Genomic DNA, 19,771 nt, shown 5'->3' on the forward strand with positions numbered 1-19,771 from the left:
TTGAAATATTTTTATTAAATCGGCGGACTGAGTGACGTCTCAATTGTACGCAAAGCTTTATCTTAGGTTGACGTTGCCATCTTGAAAGGTTGGGAAAATTGTATTGTACCCATGGTGAAAAGGCTCAATTAAGTGTATCTTGTCAAACGTTACACATAAAACCTTATCTTATTCATTTGTGTGGTAAAATGCAAGATCACATCATGATATAAAGGATGAAGAAAATGGAATCATGTCAATACATTAGAGACCAATAATCGAAAATGGGCACTCATTTTCGTAGAATAGGAAAGTAAATGTTCTAAACTAAACGACCATATCAGTTGTGCTAAATTTTATCCCGAATATCTGAAACAGCGATCAGTCAATGACAACTCCGCCAAATGTCGCAGCCTCCGTGTAGATTGGAAAACTCTTACAAAGGTCCGTTTCTCTGTATGCTGCGATAGCTGGAATTGCCTGCAATGAAACACAGAATAAATATTGTATATGAAATAAATAAAAAACTAATGTTTTGAGATATCCTCCGATACCACGTAAAAAGGCAGCCGATAAATGCGCAGGCTATTTTGTGCACTGTCCAAGGGGTAGCAGTGACTTGCAAGTCTGAATCATCATGGGTGAAGCTCGCAATCCTTCTTTCTACTATACATTGTGTAGGATTTTGTACAACACACTGGCTTTATGCTGTGACTTATTCTTTCAAAAATACTGTAGAGCGCCCTCATCACTGTCTTTAGTTTTCGTCTTTCTTTTTCAATGCTTTGCGTTATTTCAAGATCAGTACTCTTGGCACTCAATGTTATCAAACGAGTCATTGCATTGTTAAAGCAAAATTGTTCATATTGGTACAGGTTGTTACTCCTGAGATAAAATTGGTCTGAAAATTGGCTTGATATCTCTGGAGATTACTTTTACATATTACCACCCCAATATTTGCATGCAAGACCGCTTGATTAAATAGTGACCTCATCATCTTCAACATCGAGACCCGAGCAGCTGTCCACATTACAGATTATTTTCTGTCGATCTAATGACTGTCTTGAGTGTATCATCTTTAAAGTTCCTAAAAATGACGATAAAATCGTCACAGTAGTCGAAAGTATCCATCATTGCATACTGAATGTTGATGCATGTAAACATAGCACGTGACTTTTCGAAGCGCGGTAGTACTAACCTCAAATCGATCCTTTAGGTCCTGGTGTGGGAAAATAGAAAAGAAGTATCCAGTATCAAATGCTCAAATACACACACACACACACACACACACACACACAGTGTCACATAAACACACACACTGATGAGTCTGCTTTACTTGACCGTATAGAATAAAGCGTTATTTGTGTTTCCTCCCCGTCTTGGTTTTAGGGTTTGTGTCTGTCTATTTGCCTACGTCTTCCTACTCGTCTATTGTCGTTCTGTTGCTTAGTATACTCTCTCTCTCTCTCTCTCTCTCTCTCTCTCTCTCTCTCTCTCTCTCTCTCTCTCTCTCTCTCTCTCTCTCTGCTTTAAAACCAGTACCTTTTTTCACATCGTCGCCTCTTTTTCTCAGCGAGGTAAATATCTCTATGTACCATCACTTGTCTTGAACATAAAAGCACTTGCTTTCATGTTCGAAAACATGCTTAAATATCATTGTCGGCTCTACCAAGTTTTAAGACTTTAAGAGGTGGAATTATTTAAAAAGAAGCTCTCAATCCTAGGGATTAAATACATCGATGAATATACATACTCAACTTACACTTAAAAATAAATATAAACTCCATTTGTGCCTAAGCTTCTTTTGCTCAGCTCCACACAGACAGTATTTGGCATTGTCCGATAGTTACCCTCAGCCATTGTTTTCGCTTTTTACTTCCATAAACATACTTTTGAACTAAAGGTGTCATATTCGCTGCTTTACTGAAACAAGATTCGACACTGGATCACCGGAATATGTCCCTAACTGTGTTACGTGAGTTCATAGTACCATTAGAAAATTGTATATTCATCGGAACCCTTGTTGAAAAATTGACGCCATGTTGCCTTTGTACATGTGTTCTACCCTTTTTCATTTTAAATGAAAAATTAGGGGCATAAACAGGGTGCATAAATTTACCTCTGTAGAAAATATATTGAAGACAGGTAGATCCGGAGCTTTATACACTATATTCGCAATATTGTGAACAGACGCGACATGCCTTCTCGATTTATATCTCAAAGGGAGCAATCGCCCGATCGGTGACAGGTGTGACACCAATGTAACTGTATCACTTACCTGTAGGGTTTTGTAATTATCCAAAAGGCTAGAATCAACCTTTAGAATTCTATCCAATAGTTCGTGCATGACGAAATCAGCGTACGTAAGCTGTGATAATGTATGGAATAAGCCGGTGAAAAGTCAATGGTGACATGGTAACTTAATTGTAACAAGAACTGAGAGGACATGCGTGTCTCTTCTTGTTTCACGGAAGTGGGGGATTTCTGTCATGGCCTGCTACATATCATAAGTACGTGCAAATTTTTTTGATGTACTGGTTCAAGATTTTACTTGCTGCGGAAGCAAAGTCAAAGGTTAAGCGACGTAGTGTATCCTGTGCTTGAGCACGGTTTTTGGACCAAGCTTAAGAATTATAAGTTAAGGATTAGCAGGACTTATTACATCTACAATTTTTTCCCAATGAATACGTGTCAATTAATATATTTCTTAATGTATTAGTACACCAGTTGATTACCAAATATTTTTCTGGGTCGTCATTATATCTTATCATCAGTCTCTAGAGGATTTAAAGCGTGACTTTATTAACATCACATCACGAACCCACTACAAATTTTGAGGAGGGAATGATGTACAATACCAAATTGTCAAATTACATGAATCTGTATTTAAGTCTGCCATGCAAATACAACTGCAAAATACAAAAAGACACGAACGTTCAAGCGAGTCGAGTGTTATTGAAATATTAAAATTTCTTCACTGAATCGTTATCTAAACAGTACATACTACAGCTATAGAAAAATTGTGACAAAATATGAAATGAAAATCTATTCGAATTCACCTACATTTTCACCAGCAAACCATTTGTTTCCATCAAGAAAATCGGAGAAAGATGCCAGCATTTCGCCTGCATATTTCACAATGCCTGGTTTCAATTCTTCCTATTATGATAGAAACAATGTCTTTAGTATTTCTGCCTCTTTGACATTAGCCAACATCGACGATGTACAAACCCACTTTGACAAAAGGAAGGCACACTTTTCTAAATTGAGGTAATGCAAACATGTGCTGATTGGAATGCGATAGCGTCAAATTTGAAAAAGAAAAGTGGGTCTGTGGAGGTTTTTTGAATGGAAACGTCGGCAAATAGCAGCAAGGAACATAACATTGCTGGTGCAGTTATGTTGTGGATCGACTTACCCACTTCGGGTTGTAGGCAGCCATTCCCATCTTGAGTCGAACGTCTCTAGCCACTTCATTAACCCAGTCCGCTCGCATTCTTTCATCATCGTTGGCGCCCACTGTCAAACAAATACCGGGACATGGGCCATGGCCTTGGCAGAATTAATACCCTTAGGACAATGCAGTATCTATGTAAACTTACTTAGTTTCCTGTGCAAACCATGTGCGCGGCGCTGAAACGACGTTGGTTCATATCTGCGGGCATTTTCCTAAAATATTTGTCCTTGGCATTTTACACGACGAGTGTCACAATGATAGATGCTGTCATGTGAACAAATCTCAATGTCAAAAGTCGCGAAACGTCGTTTTGCCTTCACATGAAACTGATATTGAAACATTCAACAAAGAGGCCAGGCCATTTCGCCTTTGCCAAATTTGATATTCGTACCAACAGCAAAGAGCTACAGGCCATGTCGCCTAGAGCATTTTTTGTGAAAACTTGCATCCCTACTCAGTCGTATCGAATTATTGGCAATAGTTATTAAATGTTGACGAAATAGTTCCTTCAAAGATACTTACGAAGGTTTGTTTTGCCGGCTAAATATCTCAGTATTATATTGCTCTGTGTCAGCTTGATATCTCCATCAAACATATATGGCACCTGAAACAAATGTCACAATATGGTCAAATATTACGTACTTGTAAAGCTCATTTATTCAGCAGATATATATATATAAATATATATATATATATATATATATATATATATATATATATATATTATATATGCAGATATATATATATGAAATTAGAAAATCTTCACGGGTTAAAACTTGGCATCTATTTTCCACTAGTCATCAATTTGTTTCGATGACGACGCTTTGTAACCAACTCAGATCGTTCGCTTAACAGTGTATATTGTTAGCATTGATTGTACACACACGCGCGCGCGCACACCACGTCCGGTTCTTTGGTGTTGTCCATTTATTTTATTTCCGGATGAATGTGGTTTGCATTTCTTTGGAAGCAGATGTCGCATCGTATCACATTCCTTTGTGTAAGTAGGGTAATTCCGATATCGCAAGGATGACATATTGTGGTAACTGCTATCGGTGATCTGATCTCTCAGTGGAGTCGCTGAATGTTGTTGACGGTAAGAAAACCGCTTTACTTTCAAGTACTTACGTTTGGAAATGATAACCCCAAGTTGTGCTTTTCTTTCAACCAACTGTCTTTGCTGTACTCGGGCGCTATAATGAAATAAGAACTGTTGTATAACTATAAAATACGTGACCAGGGTAAACGACAGCTTTATTAACAGCTTTATTAACATCTTTAAGGTGGAGCTGCATGTTGCCAGCAGTTTTTTTATAGCAATATTTCTCATCAAATATGACAAGAAAACCCTCTCACACTATATATTTTCAAAAGCAGAGACTCTAAAGTTTAGTATAGTAGCAGTAGTTTACCGGAAGGATGAAGTGAGGGTGTATTTTGGGTAAAAAACTCAATTTTGGTATTAATAATTAAGTAAATGACTTGACGCTTTTTCTGAAACGTAACATTTCACTTACAAGAAGAGTATATGTACAAAAACGACTTTTTTGCATTATCTATTCTCATTCTAAATTGGCATGGGTTGGAAATTGAAATTCAAAAAAATGATTAAAACCATGATTAGCAAAATTAAAATGCCTCTTATTTAAAAAGTAAGATTTGTATTGGCAAACAAAATTGCAGTTTCATTATATAACACTTAGAGAACACAATGTGAAAATTTCAGAAAATTTGACCCAGTCAGAGTGGAGTGAAATTCTTCGGAAATCTTGAAATTGGGAGAAGAAAGAAGCCAGGAAATCGGGTGATTTGCATACATTTGCATAAACTAGCATTTCCTTATCACACAACTTACGACTGTTTGATAAGGTAAAAGGTGAACCAAACCAATATTTATATCTTGGTCAACAAATTAATTCAACTTCAATGAATATTTGCAAACAAGTGATTTTAGAGCAAAATACGCTGTGTTGAGTGCCTCGCCACCTTAAGTATGATTACAGTAACCTTTGAGTAGCTTTTTCCCTTCAACACATTTTCTGAACTCGCTATTCACGGGGAATTGGAAAACAGTTCTTTTCCTCATACTTCATTTACAGTGCCTTTTGTCAAGGACGATTAAACAAATTCATGTTCTTCGCCTCAACATGTTCCAGAGAAATACAACACAAAATAACATATTACGCTTACCTGGTCCAAGTTCGTAAAATTTCTCTTCATACTCTATGCCTGCATATTCGAGAATATAGCGGATTGGTTGAGCAAGCTAAAATGGAAACAAACGTGGGCGAATTACCACAGGGAAATGTTGAATACCCTTTTTCCCTAATTGAAACCTGGCCCACTTCTGAAGACGTTTCATAGGGTTGAAGTGTAGCAGTCCTCGTGCTATCTTCTCGTCTGCTATCGAATAAACTTTTGAGTCTTCGAAGTTTCTCCAAAATGTGTATTACATATACATATACATGTACTCACCATAGATGCCGCGTTTATTGGCCTCTAAAAATTGAAAGAAGAGTGCCGCAAAATGTTTCGGTCGTAGCTTCTAGAATTTGCAATTTTGATTGCATCCTTTAATTAAGAAATATGTTGCCGGCAACATTTAAAGAATGAGAATAATGCCTTCCTTTTTTAAAACTTCTTAGGATGTATTCACCAATACTGGGGGGTGGAGAAATTCGGGGGCTGGTTGAAAGCAGAGGGGGATTTGAATGGTTTACATCGGCAAGGTCTATGTGGGTAAGATGTGAAAAGGTTTGGCTTCCTTTTTTATATTTGCATGTTTGTATATTTCACAGATTGGTAGGTAAATCAACAAAGAAAAGAATGAATAACTTTGTTATGTCATCGAATGGCTCTAGTGTGAATAATAATTAAATGAATTCTGGAATCATTTTATAGCATTTCATGAATTTTTTAAATCAAAAATATCATGAATGCTAATGAATTTTCATAAGAAAAAAACAAGTAGACCTTTTAACTTAGGACAGAAGCTGAAACTGTTGATAATTGTTTGATAATTATAACTACAGTTTCTCGCTGTCTCCCTGCGGCATACTGAAACACGAAATTTTCTACTGGTCGACAAACCTGGATATGAATGTATACTGTAGATTAATGTAGATTCTAGTCTGAACTTCATTTGTCAACGATAGAAGTTTTAGCAAGCTGAATACTGAATAGTTCAACATGATACTATTAGTACTCTACATTGAACTGCACAATTACTGTAGTAAAACTTTCACTTGTAATCATTTCTGAAAAAACGTCATCAGAATGCTTCAAAATTATTCATAAAACTCCGAACAAAAAACTAACCACTGGAATCAATACAGTTGTTTCAGAATGTACACAAAGAGGCAGAAAATGCTCTCTAAAACCCCAAACGTATCAATGACGGCTAGGACCTCATCCTCCCTCTCGAGGTATTCCCTCTACCTATGACTGTCGGTCATCTGCTTTAAACACCAGACAGTTGTCACAACTTTTTAGCCTGATGATAAAGTAATTAATGAATGTCCTGCAATAGGGTGTAAAACAATAAGATATCGAAATTAATTTAATATTGTTGCGTTGATAAATGTTTGTCTATATAATATGGGATTTAACACTTTGGAATCATACTGGGATGGGATCTGGATTGTTATGGAGTATTGAGGGCATCTAAAACAAATTCAGACACTTATCGCGATACCTCCAATCCCACATCATACTGATAGTGATCAGAACAAAACATATGATTTGTGGTTTTATTTGAATAACCTGCCCTTAAAAAACACAAAACAAATATACTGAAAAATACCAAAACGACCTTTAGAACACGTACTAACTTTAGCCAAGCAAGCCCGCCAAAGTAGCTGGCTACTGATGACCCGCAAAGGGTTGAACATGTGTCTGTCTGATTTAGTTGTTAACCTGTAAACAGAATAGAAACTGCACTTACCGTAAAACAAAATTTGGCATAAATGAGCGGACCTTTGGTCGCATTTGCGAAAAATAATTGATTCGAAATTTACTCTAAGATTAGGTCAGATCTGCTTCACCCTGCTAAAAATTAAGCCCCGGCCGGAGTCACGCCTAAACGTGGGATTGAAACATAACACATAACCTTACATTCCTTTAAGAACGATTTGATAATGTAATAGTTGATAAAGATAAATATAAGGATTGGAGTGAAAAAAATTATGTCGAACTTGACAAGTCTGAAGAACTAAACCTCAGTAGACATCATGTGCTTGGTATAAAGTTCAGTAGACACGTGATTTTGTTTTCGAATGTCGACCCGACCACAATCTCGAAAGCAGAAGAGAGGGCACTGGTAAATTTTGAAGCTTTGTTTAGAAAAAATTGTAAACCTTGCGGTGCCGGCCCGATCACGTTTCATGAGATAATCTTCAGTCTTCATTTCATTCACCATCATGGGAATGCGTGATATGCATCATGGCTACGTGTAGCTGCAAAGAAAAACTATGCTAATATTCCCTTCAACACCGCTTCATGGTCTCATAAAAGGGCTACTTACGCCACGAACTTTCCAGTAACCGAGCAAAACTGGCATTGTGAAAACAGGCTTTTCTTAGAATTCCTTCTAAGAGACGTGAGGAGTTACTTGCCAAAGATGTGAGTACGCTCAGAGTGAGTGGACTTGTGATCCCTACCAGCATTTTAATCAATAAAGTATTTGTGAGAGAAAATATGATTGGTCAAATGAAATGACCTGTGATGTCTAGGCAACCGATAGGTTGTATTGGTCGAGTCTATACTGTTTATCTGTACGTCAATCAATTTTGGCCTTGCCTATGCAAGTTCCAAGACTGTCGACATTCCCTCGTGACTTTTGTGCCTAAAATATCCATATAACCACTATGGCTGGTGCCATACAGTATATTTGTCCCCTCGACCGGGAGCCGAAGGCATAAGGGCGAGTGTCGAATGCGCTTATGCAAGAGAGGCGCACGGGGGTCGTCAGTCTAACAAGTCTCCTGTTATCATTCTATATGAGCCTAAAGTGTTGATCGGTCGTGATTTGCATGAAATGTCAAAAACACGATTGCATTGTAATATTTCTATCCTTTTTGTTGATTTTAGGCATTGTAATCACAAAAGACAGACATGGAAGTGAGGATTCTGAGCAGATTGTTTAGCGTTATCTAAAGGCACTAATTTAATTTCAGCTTAAAGAGGCACTCCCACTTGGTAACATTTTTAAAACATGATTTTTTAATGCCAACGGTCGATATTTGACGTGGCGACTGTGCGCGGATCGCGAGATATCGATTCAAACATTTCCAGAGCGTATTTTTCACATCCCGAAGTTTCTGATTATGACCCGAAATCCCCCGAAGGTTTGTTGTTGTGCTGATGGACGATTCTAGGGAGTCCAAAAACGTTCGAATGACGCAATTAATTACCTCCCACTGCGAAGACTTTATGTACATTATTATGCCTTTACCTCAGGTATTTTTTTTAAACTTCTCCTTTAGTTTTTGTCGTTTTCATTATTCTCAATCTGTTGTATTAGATTTTTAACCAATACCACATAGATATCAGAGTTTTTTACGTGTTAAATATTAGCCGCCTCAGATGACTACATTTTGTCGTCTGCCAAACAGTTACGCATGGTTCGATACATACATAGCGGCCACCGCATGGTATTCGTCTATGCATAGAACGCGGCGGGTGCTATTTATAAACCAAACGTAACTGTGCCAGTCACCTTTGCGATTTCTGGTGGAATCAGCAAACTTTGTTTTTCGGGGGTTTTTTGCCGAGTCAGTACGTCTCGACTTTCTCCCACGGGGCCCGATCACTGACGCGAGTGGTACTGTGGCGTACAGCAGCGTCAGCGTAGACTCGTACTCCATAGCTTATATGACAACGGCCTAAGTGCCGAACGTTCGATGTTCGGAAGTTGAATTTAGGTGGGCAACCGGAATTTAAACTTTTACTATTTTGAGGACATGCTTTTATCGTTATCTCACGATCAGCGCGCAGTCGCCACGTCAAATATCAACCGTTGGCATTAAAAAAACATGTTTTAAAAATTTTACCAAGTGGGAGTGCCTCTTTAAGAGATCATATTTTTGCTTCAAAAATAAGGAACAAAGTAGCCACCACCACCACCACCACCACCATCAGCAGCAGCAGCAGCAGCAGCAGCAGCATCTTCGTTGTTCTTTGAATTGAAGTTTTACTTTTGTTTGTGTCAAATCTCTGAAAGATACTACGCAGCAATTTTTAATTGAATCGTCGAAATGAGTGACGTCTCAATTAGATTCAAAGGTTTGTCTTAGGTGTAAGTTGACGTTGGGATCAATAGGCTTAAGTTGCCATGTGAAAGATTTGGTAAAATCATATTGTACTGATGCTTATGTACTAAATGGTAAAAAGGCTCCGTGCAATGGCCACTGACATTCATGGCCCAGATTAATGGGAAATTGCAGATAGTATGGTCCCCTGCCTGCGCTGCTCACTAAAGCTGCTCACAAAAATAGGATTCCTTTTTTCGTAAACCGTCGCAGCCTGTGGTAGGGTACATGGGTAGGTTATAGACGTAATTATTAAGCCGAATCAATCGAATGATATCACTACACATGTAGAATATTCATAAGGTAAATCTTTGTCTTTCCTTTTTGTTTGAAAAGTCTTGGGACAAGCGCTTAGGCTCGATAGTTGATTTTAGCAAGGACTCTCAAGAAAAACGTTTTGAGGCTCGATAGTTGATTTTAGCAAGGAGGCTACAGGGATATGTACGCTGAGGTACGAATAAGATTGTGTATAGTGTGCGAGGTGCTAAAGAATGAGGTGGCCATATTTCGTTCAAGTAAAACGTGACAATGCACTAGCAGTGCAGGTGTGCATTTTTGCATATATCTGGCTGGCATTTGTGGCCAAATTATAGAGAGATGTTTTCCTTCTTTCTACAGTTACCTGTAGGAGATGCACTGCTACAGTATTGCAAAGCAGGGTTGAAAAACTGCTGCAAACTGTAGACTCCGCAAACAGGGAAGGGGCGCGGCGCTGCACAAGAGATGCTGAAAAATTGATAATATTGCTGAAAAACAAAGAGGGGAAGAAATTGAGTTAAGTGAGGAGAAGTTTCCGAAGAAGGTTCGGGGTGACTCGTGATAACCGTACCTACTGGCCAGCGACGCACATCGGAGCAATAAAACACGAAATGTTATGGCTATGAAAAGGAGGGCCATAGTGCTAGGCAGTGCCCATAGTTAAAATTTAAAAGTTTTGTAAAATGTAGGTGTAACAACTTGAAATCAAGATGGAAAATGATGTGGAAAAAATAAAATTTTCTGGAAATGGGTAAAGTTTTAAAAAGTATACAGTAGGTTTTTGTACTTGTTACGAACTGCAATTAAAGTATCTGTCTCCTCTCCTGAGCGACCTATCGTTCGGTAACCTTGAAGGAAAACCAGTCAGCCCGCCAGCTGATACTTCTAAGCCAATCCACTGGCTATCGCCCTGGTCTTCTTGGACAGGGTATCTGCCTCCTGAGTGCCTTCGCCTTTTAGGCGGCCAGCATTTCGTATGGTCCTCACTGGGGGTGCCCCGCCCTGGTAGCTTCTTTTTTCCACGTAAAATCGCTGGAAGGTGAGAAAATGGCGTAATTCTCGTCATCTCGACAGATGCTCAGCAATGGGAGTATGAACATCCTGTAGAAATTGATAGACGACTAAGAGGAAGCTTTAGCCGGCTATCGCTTGGGGCACCCTGGACAGGTGCGAACTAGTGCAAAGCTTTGAATAACTTCATAGTGTCGTGGATGGCGCCTATGGAGCTTCGTCATTCCTACTGTCCTTTAGAATTCCAGACTTGATTATTGGAAGTGAATGGCACAATCGCATTAATAAATAGGACAAACTTTCGGATAGCACTGACGATAGAAAATAAATCCTGTGCTGGTTTTCTCATGGTGTATAGATTTTCAGGTTTCTTTCAACATTAAAAAAAAAAACATACGGGAAGAGAGCTCGATCATACGCCCTCCTTTCCAAGGCATCATGTATCATTTCTTCAGAGACTTTAACAGTTGTGGACGTGGGTGTATGCAGGGGACAAACAACAGAAAAAGAAAACTACTTGATCTACAGAGTAAAGAAAAAATGTCTCTCTCATCGAAATCCTTATACAATGGGCGAAATTATGAGGCTTTAAATATTATAATACTTCAACCCAGCGCTTTCACATCAATCATTTAGAATGGCTATAGATCTGTACCTTCTTGTGTACCAAAGCCGAAATGAGAATTAATGTTATCTTTAAAAGTATGACAATTGTGATTTGATGATGATGTACGGCATTTTAAAGGGATTAGATTATGCAAAAGAAAGTGTAATATTTAGTGTTTTGAGGAATTTGTGTCTTCGTTATGCATTGTGCTTCTCTTTTTCTTCTACCGGTAGAGGACTTTCATGCACTTTTTCAGTTAAAAATGAGGTCAGTAACAATAAAATCATCAATACCATTTGTCAATATCACTTTGTAAATGCTTTGTGAACGTCATTATGTACATTTTGACAGAAGTCTAGTTCAGAATCATAATCATGTGAGAACATTGCTTTCGTTTAAGTGGACAAAACTTTGTGTGCTTGGTTTGTAAACAATGTAATTGCAATATGTAACTGTAATGAGCGAATGGCGTCACGTAGAGTCAAGATTGTTTATTTCTTGAAACTTTCGTCGGTATTAAGTGTATTTGTCAAACGTTACACATACAAGTACAAATATATCTTAACTGTTTGTGTATAAAAATTCAAGATCACGTCATGATATAAAGGAAGAAAGTATAGTAGACTCATGTTAATAAAGGACAGGCTGGTAATCGAAAATGGGCACTCAATTTAGTTGAATAGGAAAGCAATTATTCTAACCTAAACGACCACATCAGCTTTGCTAAATATTATCCCGAATATCTGAAACAGCGATTAGTCAATGACAACGCCGCCAAATGTCGCAGTTTTCGCGTAGATTGGAAAACTCTTAGAAAGGTCCGTTTCTCTGTAGGCTGCGATGGCTGGAATCGCCTGCAACGAAGCGTAGAGTAATTATTGTATATGATATAAATAAAAATGATTTTGACTTATCCTCCTATACCACATGACAAGGCAGCCAATAAACGCTCGTGCTATTTCGTACACTCTCCTAGTAGTAACATTGATTGAAAGGTTTGAATCATAAGAGGTGAAATTTTACTTTCTACCACACATTGTGTAGGATATTTCAAAACCTACTGACTTTACGCTTTGACATGAACTTGTTTCAAAAGTACTGTTGAATTGAAGAACAACGCCCTTATCATTATCTTACGTTGTCAGGTTTTTTCAATGTCTTGGCACTCATGGCTACCAAATTTGTCACTCCACTGTTAAAGCCAGCTGGTTAATATTGGTACGAGTAGTAATTTCCTGGACAAAATAGGTTAAATATCTCTGGAAATTACATGTACATATTGTCAATCCTATGTTTGCATGCAAGTCCGCTTGGTTAAATAGTGACATCATCATCTTCAACATCTAGACCCGAGTAATTGTGCGCTTTACAGATTCGTTTCTGTCAATCAAATGACTTGCGTGGGCGTATCATCTTCATAGTTACTGACAGTGAAGATACAATCGTCATAGTAGGCGAAAGTATCCACCGTTGCATACTTAATGTTGGTGCATGCAAACATATAGCATCTGACTTTTCGAAGCGCGGTAGTACTAACCTCGAATCGATCCTTCATTCCCTGTTGTGGGAAATAGAAAAAAAAATCCAGTATCAAATGCACGAACATTGACATGTCATTGTTACTTGACCGTTTAGAATGAAGCATTATATTGTGATTTCCGTCTCTGTCTTGATCTTTCTATTCGTCTACTGTCGTTAACTTTTTTCTCAGCGAGCTAAATATCTGCATGTAAAATTTATTGTCTTGAACATATTTAAAAGCACTTGCTTTTATGTTTGAAAACATGCTTCGATATCGTTGTTGGCACTAGCAGGTTTTGGTCCTTTCAATTATGATGGAAATATTCAAAGAAAAAAACACCTAAATCAGAGCTATCAAATACGCTGATGAAGGTGCATACACAGCTATACTACACATGACAATGACTGAACAAAATAGTGTGTAATATTCACTGCTTTCCGGAACCAAGATTTGACACTGGATCCCCAGAATATTCAATGTCATATGTTCCTAACTCTTTACTTCACAGTGGCATCAAAAATCGAATTTTCATCAGAACTTCTGTTTCTAAATCATTTGACGCCAATATTGCTTTGTACATTTGTTGTAGCATATTTCGATGAGATATATGAGGCATAACAGGCTCAATAAATTTACCTCTCAGGAAAATATATTGAGCCGATAAATGTGAGTTTTGACTGTTATAACAAAAACAGACGGTCTCGGAGATTTATTCACTATATTCGTAATAATGTGACCAGACGCGGCATGCCTTCTCGGATAATATCTCAAGGGGAGAAATCGCCCCATCGGTGACAGAGGTAACACTAATGCAACTGAGTCACTTACTTGTAAGTTTTTGTAGCCGTCCAAAATGCTAGAATCAACCTTTACAAGTATATACAATAGTTCGTGCATGACGAAATCGGTGTAGGTAAGCTGTTATAATATATGGAATAAGCCGGATTAAAAGTTAACAATGGCATGATACTCTTATAACTTAATTGTAGCAAGAGGTGAGAACACATGCGTGTCTCTTCATATTGCAAAGAACAAGAAATTTGTCTCATGGCCTGCTATATATCATAAGTATGTGCAAATGTGTTCGATGTACCGATTAAAGATTTTACTTGCCGCAGCAGCAATTTGAAAGGTTGATAGTAGCGACGCAGTGTATGTACTGTGCTGAAGTACGATTTTGGGGCGAAGCTGAATAATTATAGGCTCAGGATTAGCAGGACATATGAAATCTAGCCTTCTCCCCAAGAAAATGTGTTGATTAATGTATTTCTTCATCCAGCAGATTACCAAATATTCTTCTGGCGCGTCATTATATCTTATTTATAGTCTCTTGACGATACTAAGCATGACTTTTCTAACATCGCATCACGGTCCCTCTATGCATTTTGTAGAGGGACGTACACGGCATGTACAACACCGAATTGTCAAATTTGTACATGTGCATGAATCTGTATTTAAGTGTCGAATACTGTCAAACAACTATAACTGTAGAACGCAAATAGACATAAATGTTCTAGCAAGTTGAGTGATATTGAGGGGCGGAAGTTGCTACACAGCTTCATTATCCAAACAGTAGTACAGCTACAGAAAAGATGTGAAACAATACTGTACAGGAGAATCTATTCAAATTCACCTACATTGTCCCCAGCAAACCATTTGTTTCCACCAAGAAAATCGGAGAAAGATGTCAGCATTTCGCCTGCATACTTCACAATGCCTGGTTTCAGTTCCTCCTATTATGATACAAGTAATTTCGTTAGCATTTCTGCGTCTTTGACATTAGACAATATCAACGATGAACAGATCTGATCTAATTTAACAAAAGGAATTCAAGCCACTTTATCTAAATTGAGGTCTTTCCAACATTTGCCATTCCTGTCTTATTGGTGATTGGAATGCAGTGGTGTAAGAATTGAACAAGAAATGTGGGTCTTTTGAGGTTCTCTTGAACGTTGGCAAATGGCAGCGAAGAACATTGCTAGTGCAGTTTATGTTGTAGATCGACTTACCCACTTTGGGTTGTAGGCAGCCATTGATATCTTGTGCCGAACGTCTCTAACCACTTCATTCACCCAGTCCGCTCGCATTCTTTCATCGTCGTTGGTACCCACTGTCAAACAGATAATATTGAGACGTGGGTCACCGGTCTTGGCATTATCAATACCCTTAGGACGATGTCGTCTCTATATAAACTTATTAAGTGTCCAATTTCTTATCAAATTTTGTCGGTCACATTAAATGCTGGTATATTAAAAACCATGTGCGCGGAGCGGAAACTTGACGTTTGTTAGTATCTGTCATTAGCTTTTTTCTACAATATTTGTCCTTGAAATTTTACACGACAATTGTCACAATGATAGATGCTGTCATGTGAGCAAATCTCAACGTTAAAAATCGTGAAACATCGTATTGCTTTCACTTTAAATTGACATTAAAACATTCAACAGCGTGGCCAGGTCTTCACCTTTGCAAAATCTGATATTCATGTCTGCAGCAAAGACAGATCATGTCGTCTAGAGCATTCTTTGAGAGAACTTGCATCCCTACTCAGTCGTCTCGAATTATTGGCAATGATTATTAAATGTAGACGGAATAGTTCCTTCATAGATACTTACGAAGGTTTGCTTTGCCAGCTAAATATCTTAGTATGACATTGCTCTGTGTCAGCTTGACATCTCCATCAATCAAATATGGTACCTGAAACAAATGTCATAAAACGGGTTACATGACGTACTCACTAGTAAAGCTGGTTTATTGACAAGTGATGTATGAAATATTGTCCATTTATTCCGAGATCGCGAGGATGACATCATCTGGTAACCGCAAAGGGTGATCTGATCTCTCTGTAGAGTTGTTGGAAAGTCCTCCAAGGTAATAAAACGGCTTGACTTTCATGTACTTACATTTACTTACTTACATTTGGAAATGATAACCCCAAATTGTGCTTTTCCTTAAACCAACTGTCTTTGTTGTACTCGGGCGCTATAATGAAATAAGACAGGTGACCATCGTTTCAACATCACCTTCATTAAGTATGGTAGCAGTAAGCTTTGCTGTCCCCATTTCCCTTCAGATGGTTTTCATTGTCTGAACTCTCTCTCTTCACAGGACTTTCGAATACAAGGCTCGTCCTCATGTTTCAATCACAGTGCCTTTGTTAATGACGATTATAAAACATTACGGTCTTCGCCTCAACATATTTTAAAGGAATACCACACAAAATAACAAATTACGCTTACCTGGTCCAAATTCATAAAATTTCTCTTTATACTCTATGCCTGCATATTCGAGGATATAGCGAATTGGTTGAGCAAGCTAAAATAGAAAACACAAGGACGAATTACCCAAGGGAGAAGCTGAAATTCATTATTTCTTAATTGAACCCTTACCCACCTCTGAAGACGTTTCATAGGATTAAAGGATTACAGTCCTCGTACAATCTTCAGGACCTGCTATCAAATAAACTTTTGAGTCTTCGACGTTTCTCCAAAAGGTGTAATTTATATACATGTACTCACCATAGATGCCGCTTATTGGGCACTAGAAATTGAAAGAAGAGTGCCCAAAATGTTTGAAATTCCTAGATTAGATTCGGTCTTAGCTTGTAAGATTTGCAATGCCATTGCATCCTGTAGTTAGGAAATATGTTGCCGGCATTATTAAAGGAGCGAGAACAATGCCTTCATTTTTTAAATAATAAGACTGCATTCACCAATACTGGGGATGGAGGAATTCAGGGGCGGGTTGGAATTAGTGAAGAAGATTTAAATGGTTTGTATTGGGTATGTTGGATAATGCTTTGCTTCCCTTTTTTAACATTTGTATATTTCACAGTTTTGTGGTAAGTCAAAAGCTCTCCCCTGTACTATGATTTTCGGTCATCTGCTTCAAACTCCAGCCAGTTGTCATTTCTTAAAAGCCCGATGATAAAAAAATTAATGCTCTGTGATAGGATGTAAATCAAGAGGTTGGATCTAATACAGAGGGAAAATATACTGAAAATAAGATATCAAAATGCAATTTGATGCTTTTGCGTTGACAAATGTTTTTCTATATAATGTGGGATTTAAACCCTTTGATTACATACTGGGATGGAATCTAAAATGTTCTTGGGTACTGAGGGCATCTAAACCGAATTAAGATTTTAATCGCGATACCTCCAGTCCCACACCATTACAGGACACTTGCATTTAAAAACCAGAGCATTTTGGCCCCCTTTCTGCACTGATAATATGCGATCTTAAGTAGTTATATCAGATATTACATAACACTGAGTCAACAACTTCAAGCGCAAATGATTGTCTGTAGGAGTAAAGTGTATTAGGAATTGGGCTTTGCCCTACACTTATCGCTATCTCTAATCACATACATTGTAAACGGCTTACAAGATAGCAAACAATTTTAATTAGGATGAAAATACCCGACTTCCTATCTCATAAGTCGGGTATTTTTGCACTGTTTTTAGATGGGGGTGTCCCGTCATGCCATACTGATAGTGATAAGAACACGACAAATGATTTGTGGTTTTATTTGAATAACCTGCCCTTACAAAACAAAACAAATATACTGAAAAATACCAACACGACCTTTGGTACACTTGCTAATTAGGTCACGCCAAAACTAGGCAGTGAAACATATACGTTACATTATTTTAAGGACAGTCGTGAAATATGATTGTTAATAAGAACAAAAATTAAAATTGGTATGAAGATAAGTGTGTCGAAATTGACAATCCTGAAGAAGTAAGCCGTGCATGAAGCTCGCAGCAGACATCATGTGCTCGTTATAAAGTTCAGTACACACGTGATTTATTTTCGAATGTCGACCCGACCACAATTTCGAGAGCAGAAGTGAGGGCACTGGTAAAATTTGACGCTAATTTCGTGACAAAGAATTGAAAACATTGTTGTTCCGGCCAGATCACGTTGCTGTTTTCATTTCATTCACCATCACTGGAATTCGTACTAAGCATCACGGCTACGTGTAGCTACAATATGCTACTCATCTCAACACCGCTTCATGGACTCATAAAGGGGCTACTTACGCCACGAACTTTCCAGTAACCGAGCAAGACTGGCATTGTGAAAACAGGCTTTTCTTAGAATTCCTTCTAAGAGACGTGAGGAGTTACTTGCCAAAGATGTGAGTTCAGTCAGAGACAGTGGACTTGTAATCCCTACCAGCATTTTAATCAATAAAGTATTTGCGAAAGAAAATATGATTGGTCAAAAGAAATGACCTCTGGTGTCAAGCAACCGGTAGATTTATAGGTCGAGTCTATCATTTAAAGCTATTAGGTGTTTATCTACATCGTAATCATTTTAAAGTCCTACCCATGCAAGTTTCTAGACTATCGACAGTCTCTCGTACCTTGTTTGCCTAAAATACCAGTGTAATCACTTTAACAGATGCCACACAGTATGATTGTCCCCACAACCGGGAGCCGAAAGCACGAGGACGAGTGTCGAATGCGTTTTATGCTCAGCGAATCGTTCGAATTGCATGCCACAATGGCTCGGCTGTCGTCAGTCCAGCAAGTCTCCTGTTAATATTCTATCTGTACCGACAGTGTTGATCGGTAGTGATTTACATTAGTATTATACTGAGGTCTCTCGACCACAAGTGCTCGAATTTCTATCATGAAAGGGTCTCGACCATATGTTTATGTGAGAGCAAGGACCAGTACTTTTCTTGTATTATGGTCAATTATTGACAGAGCATACAGTTACTATAAGATAAGCAAGCTATGTATCTTTGTCTGTTGGAAAAGATACACATAGTCAATGCTGTCAATTCTATGCTATTCATCAAAAGACCCGAGTTGGTTTCAAATTGTTGTCGACATATGTCGTCCGTACATACCTTCAAATTTTGTTACTTGACGGAAACTCTGTTGTCAGAGTCGATTTTCGATAATACATCCACAGCGCCGCACTGCAGAGTTCAGGCTACAGCTCGACACGTATGTCTTCGCTACTACAGCCCTAGGCCGCGCTGCAGGTTTGGCGGAATCCGATCGAGAATTTACAGAATTTCTTATGTGATGAAGGACATTTATCGTTGTTCGTCGAATGACTTGATGTTTGTGCCTTCCATGTCGCTTATTTATTCATTTGCGCTTATGTTGAGATGTGGCTTTCGGGTTTATCGCCAGGTACGACGTCCACATTGAGCCTTGCGACTCGACTGGAGCCGCGACGTTACTGAGCCATTAAACGATGGACACTTTGTTTTGCTCTTTCGGAGCCTTATTCAGATGATCGGAGTATGATGACTCATTTGATTTGAAGATCCTTATACACCTTTATCATTTGCAGATTCGTAGTATAGATTGGAGAAACTGATACGCCTTTTTTGAACATCGTGACCGGTGTTGTAGACATATTCTCCCAAGGAAGGAGAATGAAGCCCAAGAGGTAGGGTAAAGCAGTAAAGCCTGTGTGCTTTATATCTCTGAAATATGATATTCATTTTGGTCTAATCTGAATTTAAATCCTTGGAAACTTTTTTTTGACTAAATTTCCTATCACCATACGTTTGTACACTACTTCATCGTGATACCATAGTAAGAACTTGGAGCGGATGATGAATGATCCGCGCCATGGGGACGCGAATAAAACCATTCATCA

General features: G+C 38.3%; 1 protein-coding gene across 4 annotated transcripts; it reads right to left on the bottom strand.

The window, feature by feature from the left end:
- Nucleotides 1-252: 252 nt before the first annotated feature.
- LOC139148258 (glutathione S-transferase Mu 1-like) lies at nucleotides 253-18,319 on the bottom strand. Of its 4 annotated transcripts, none has more exons than XM_070719604.1 (9): nucleotides 18,187-18,305; nucleotides 5,627-5,702; nucleotides 4,565-4,629; nucleotides 3,959-4,040; nucleotides 3,398-3,498; nucleotides 3,043-3,138; nucleotides 2,258-2,347; nucleotides 1,178-1,198; nucleotides 253-459 (listed from the first exon to the last, which is right to left on the bottom strand). In XM_070719604.1, exons 1-9 carry the CDS (start codon nucleotides 18,220-18,222, stop codon nucleotides 361-363), a joined length of 666 nt encoding a protein of 221 aa, XP_070575705.1. In that variant the 5' UTR covers nucleotides 18,223-18,305; the 3' UTR covers nucleotides 253-360. The 4 variants fall into 4 exon arrangements, with proteins under 4 accessions (XP_070575705.1, XP_070575704.1, XP_070575707.1 ...); XM_070719603.1 differs by lacking the exon at nucleotides 18,187-18,305 and adding an exon at nucleotides 7,959-8,132; XM_070719605.1 differs by lacking the exons at nucleotides 253-459; nucleotides 1,178-1,198; nucleotides 2,258-2,347; ... (3 more) ...; nucleotides 4,565-4,629; nucleotides 5,627-5,702 and adding exons at nucleotides 12,097-12,474; nucleotides 13,158-13,178; nucleotides 13,971-14,060; ... (3 more) ...; nucleotides 16,060-16,124; nucleotides 16,382-16,457 and having other exon boundaries at nucleotides 18,187-18,319.
- Nucleotides 18,320-19,771: the final 1,452 nt, after the last annotated feature.

Source organism: Ptychodera flava, chromosome 13, assembly GCF_041260155.1.
Source record: "Ptychodera flava strain L36383 chromosome 13, AS_Pfla_20210202, whole genome shotgun sequence".
Lineage (NCBI taxonomy): Eukaryota > Metazoa > Hemichordata > Enteropneusta > Ptychoderidae > Ptychodera > Ptychodera flava.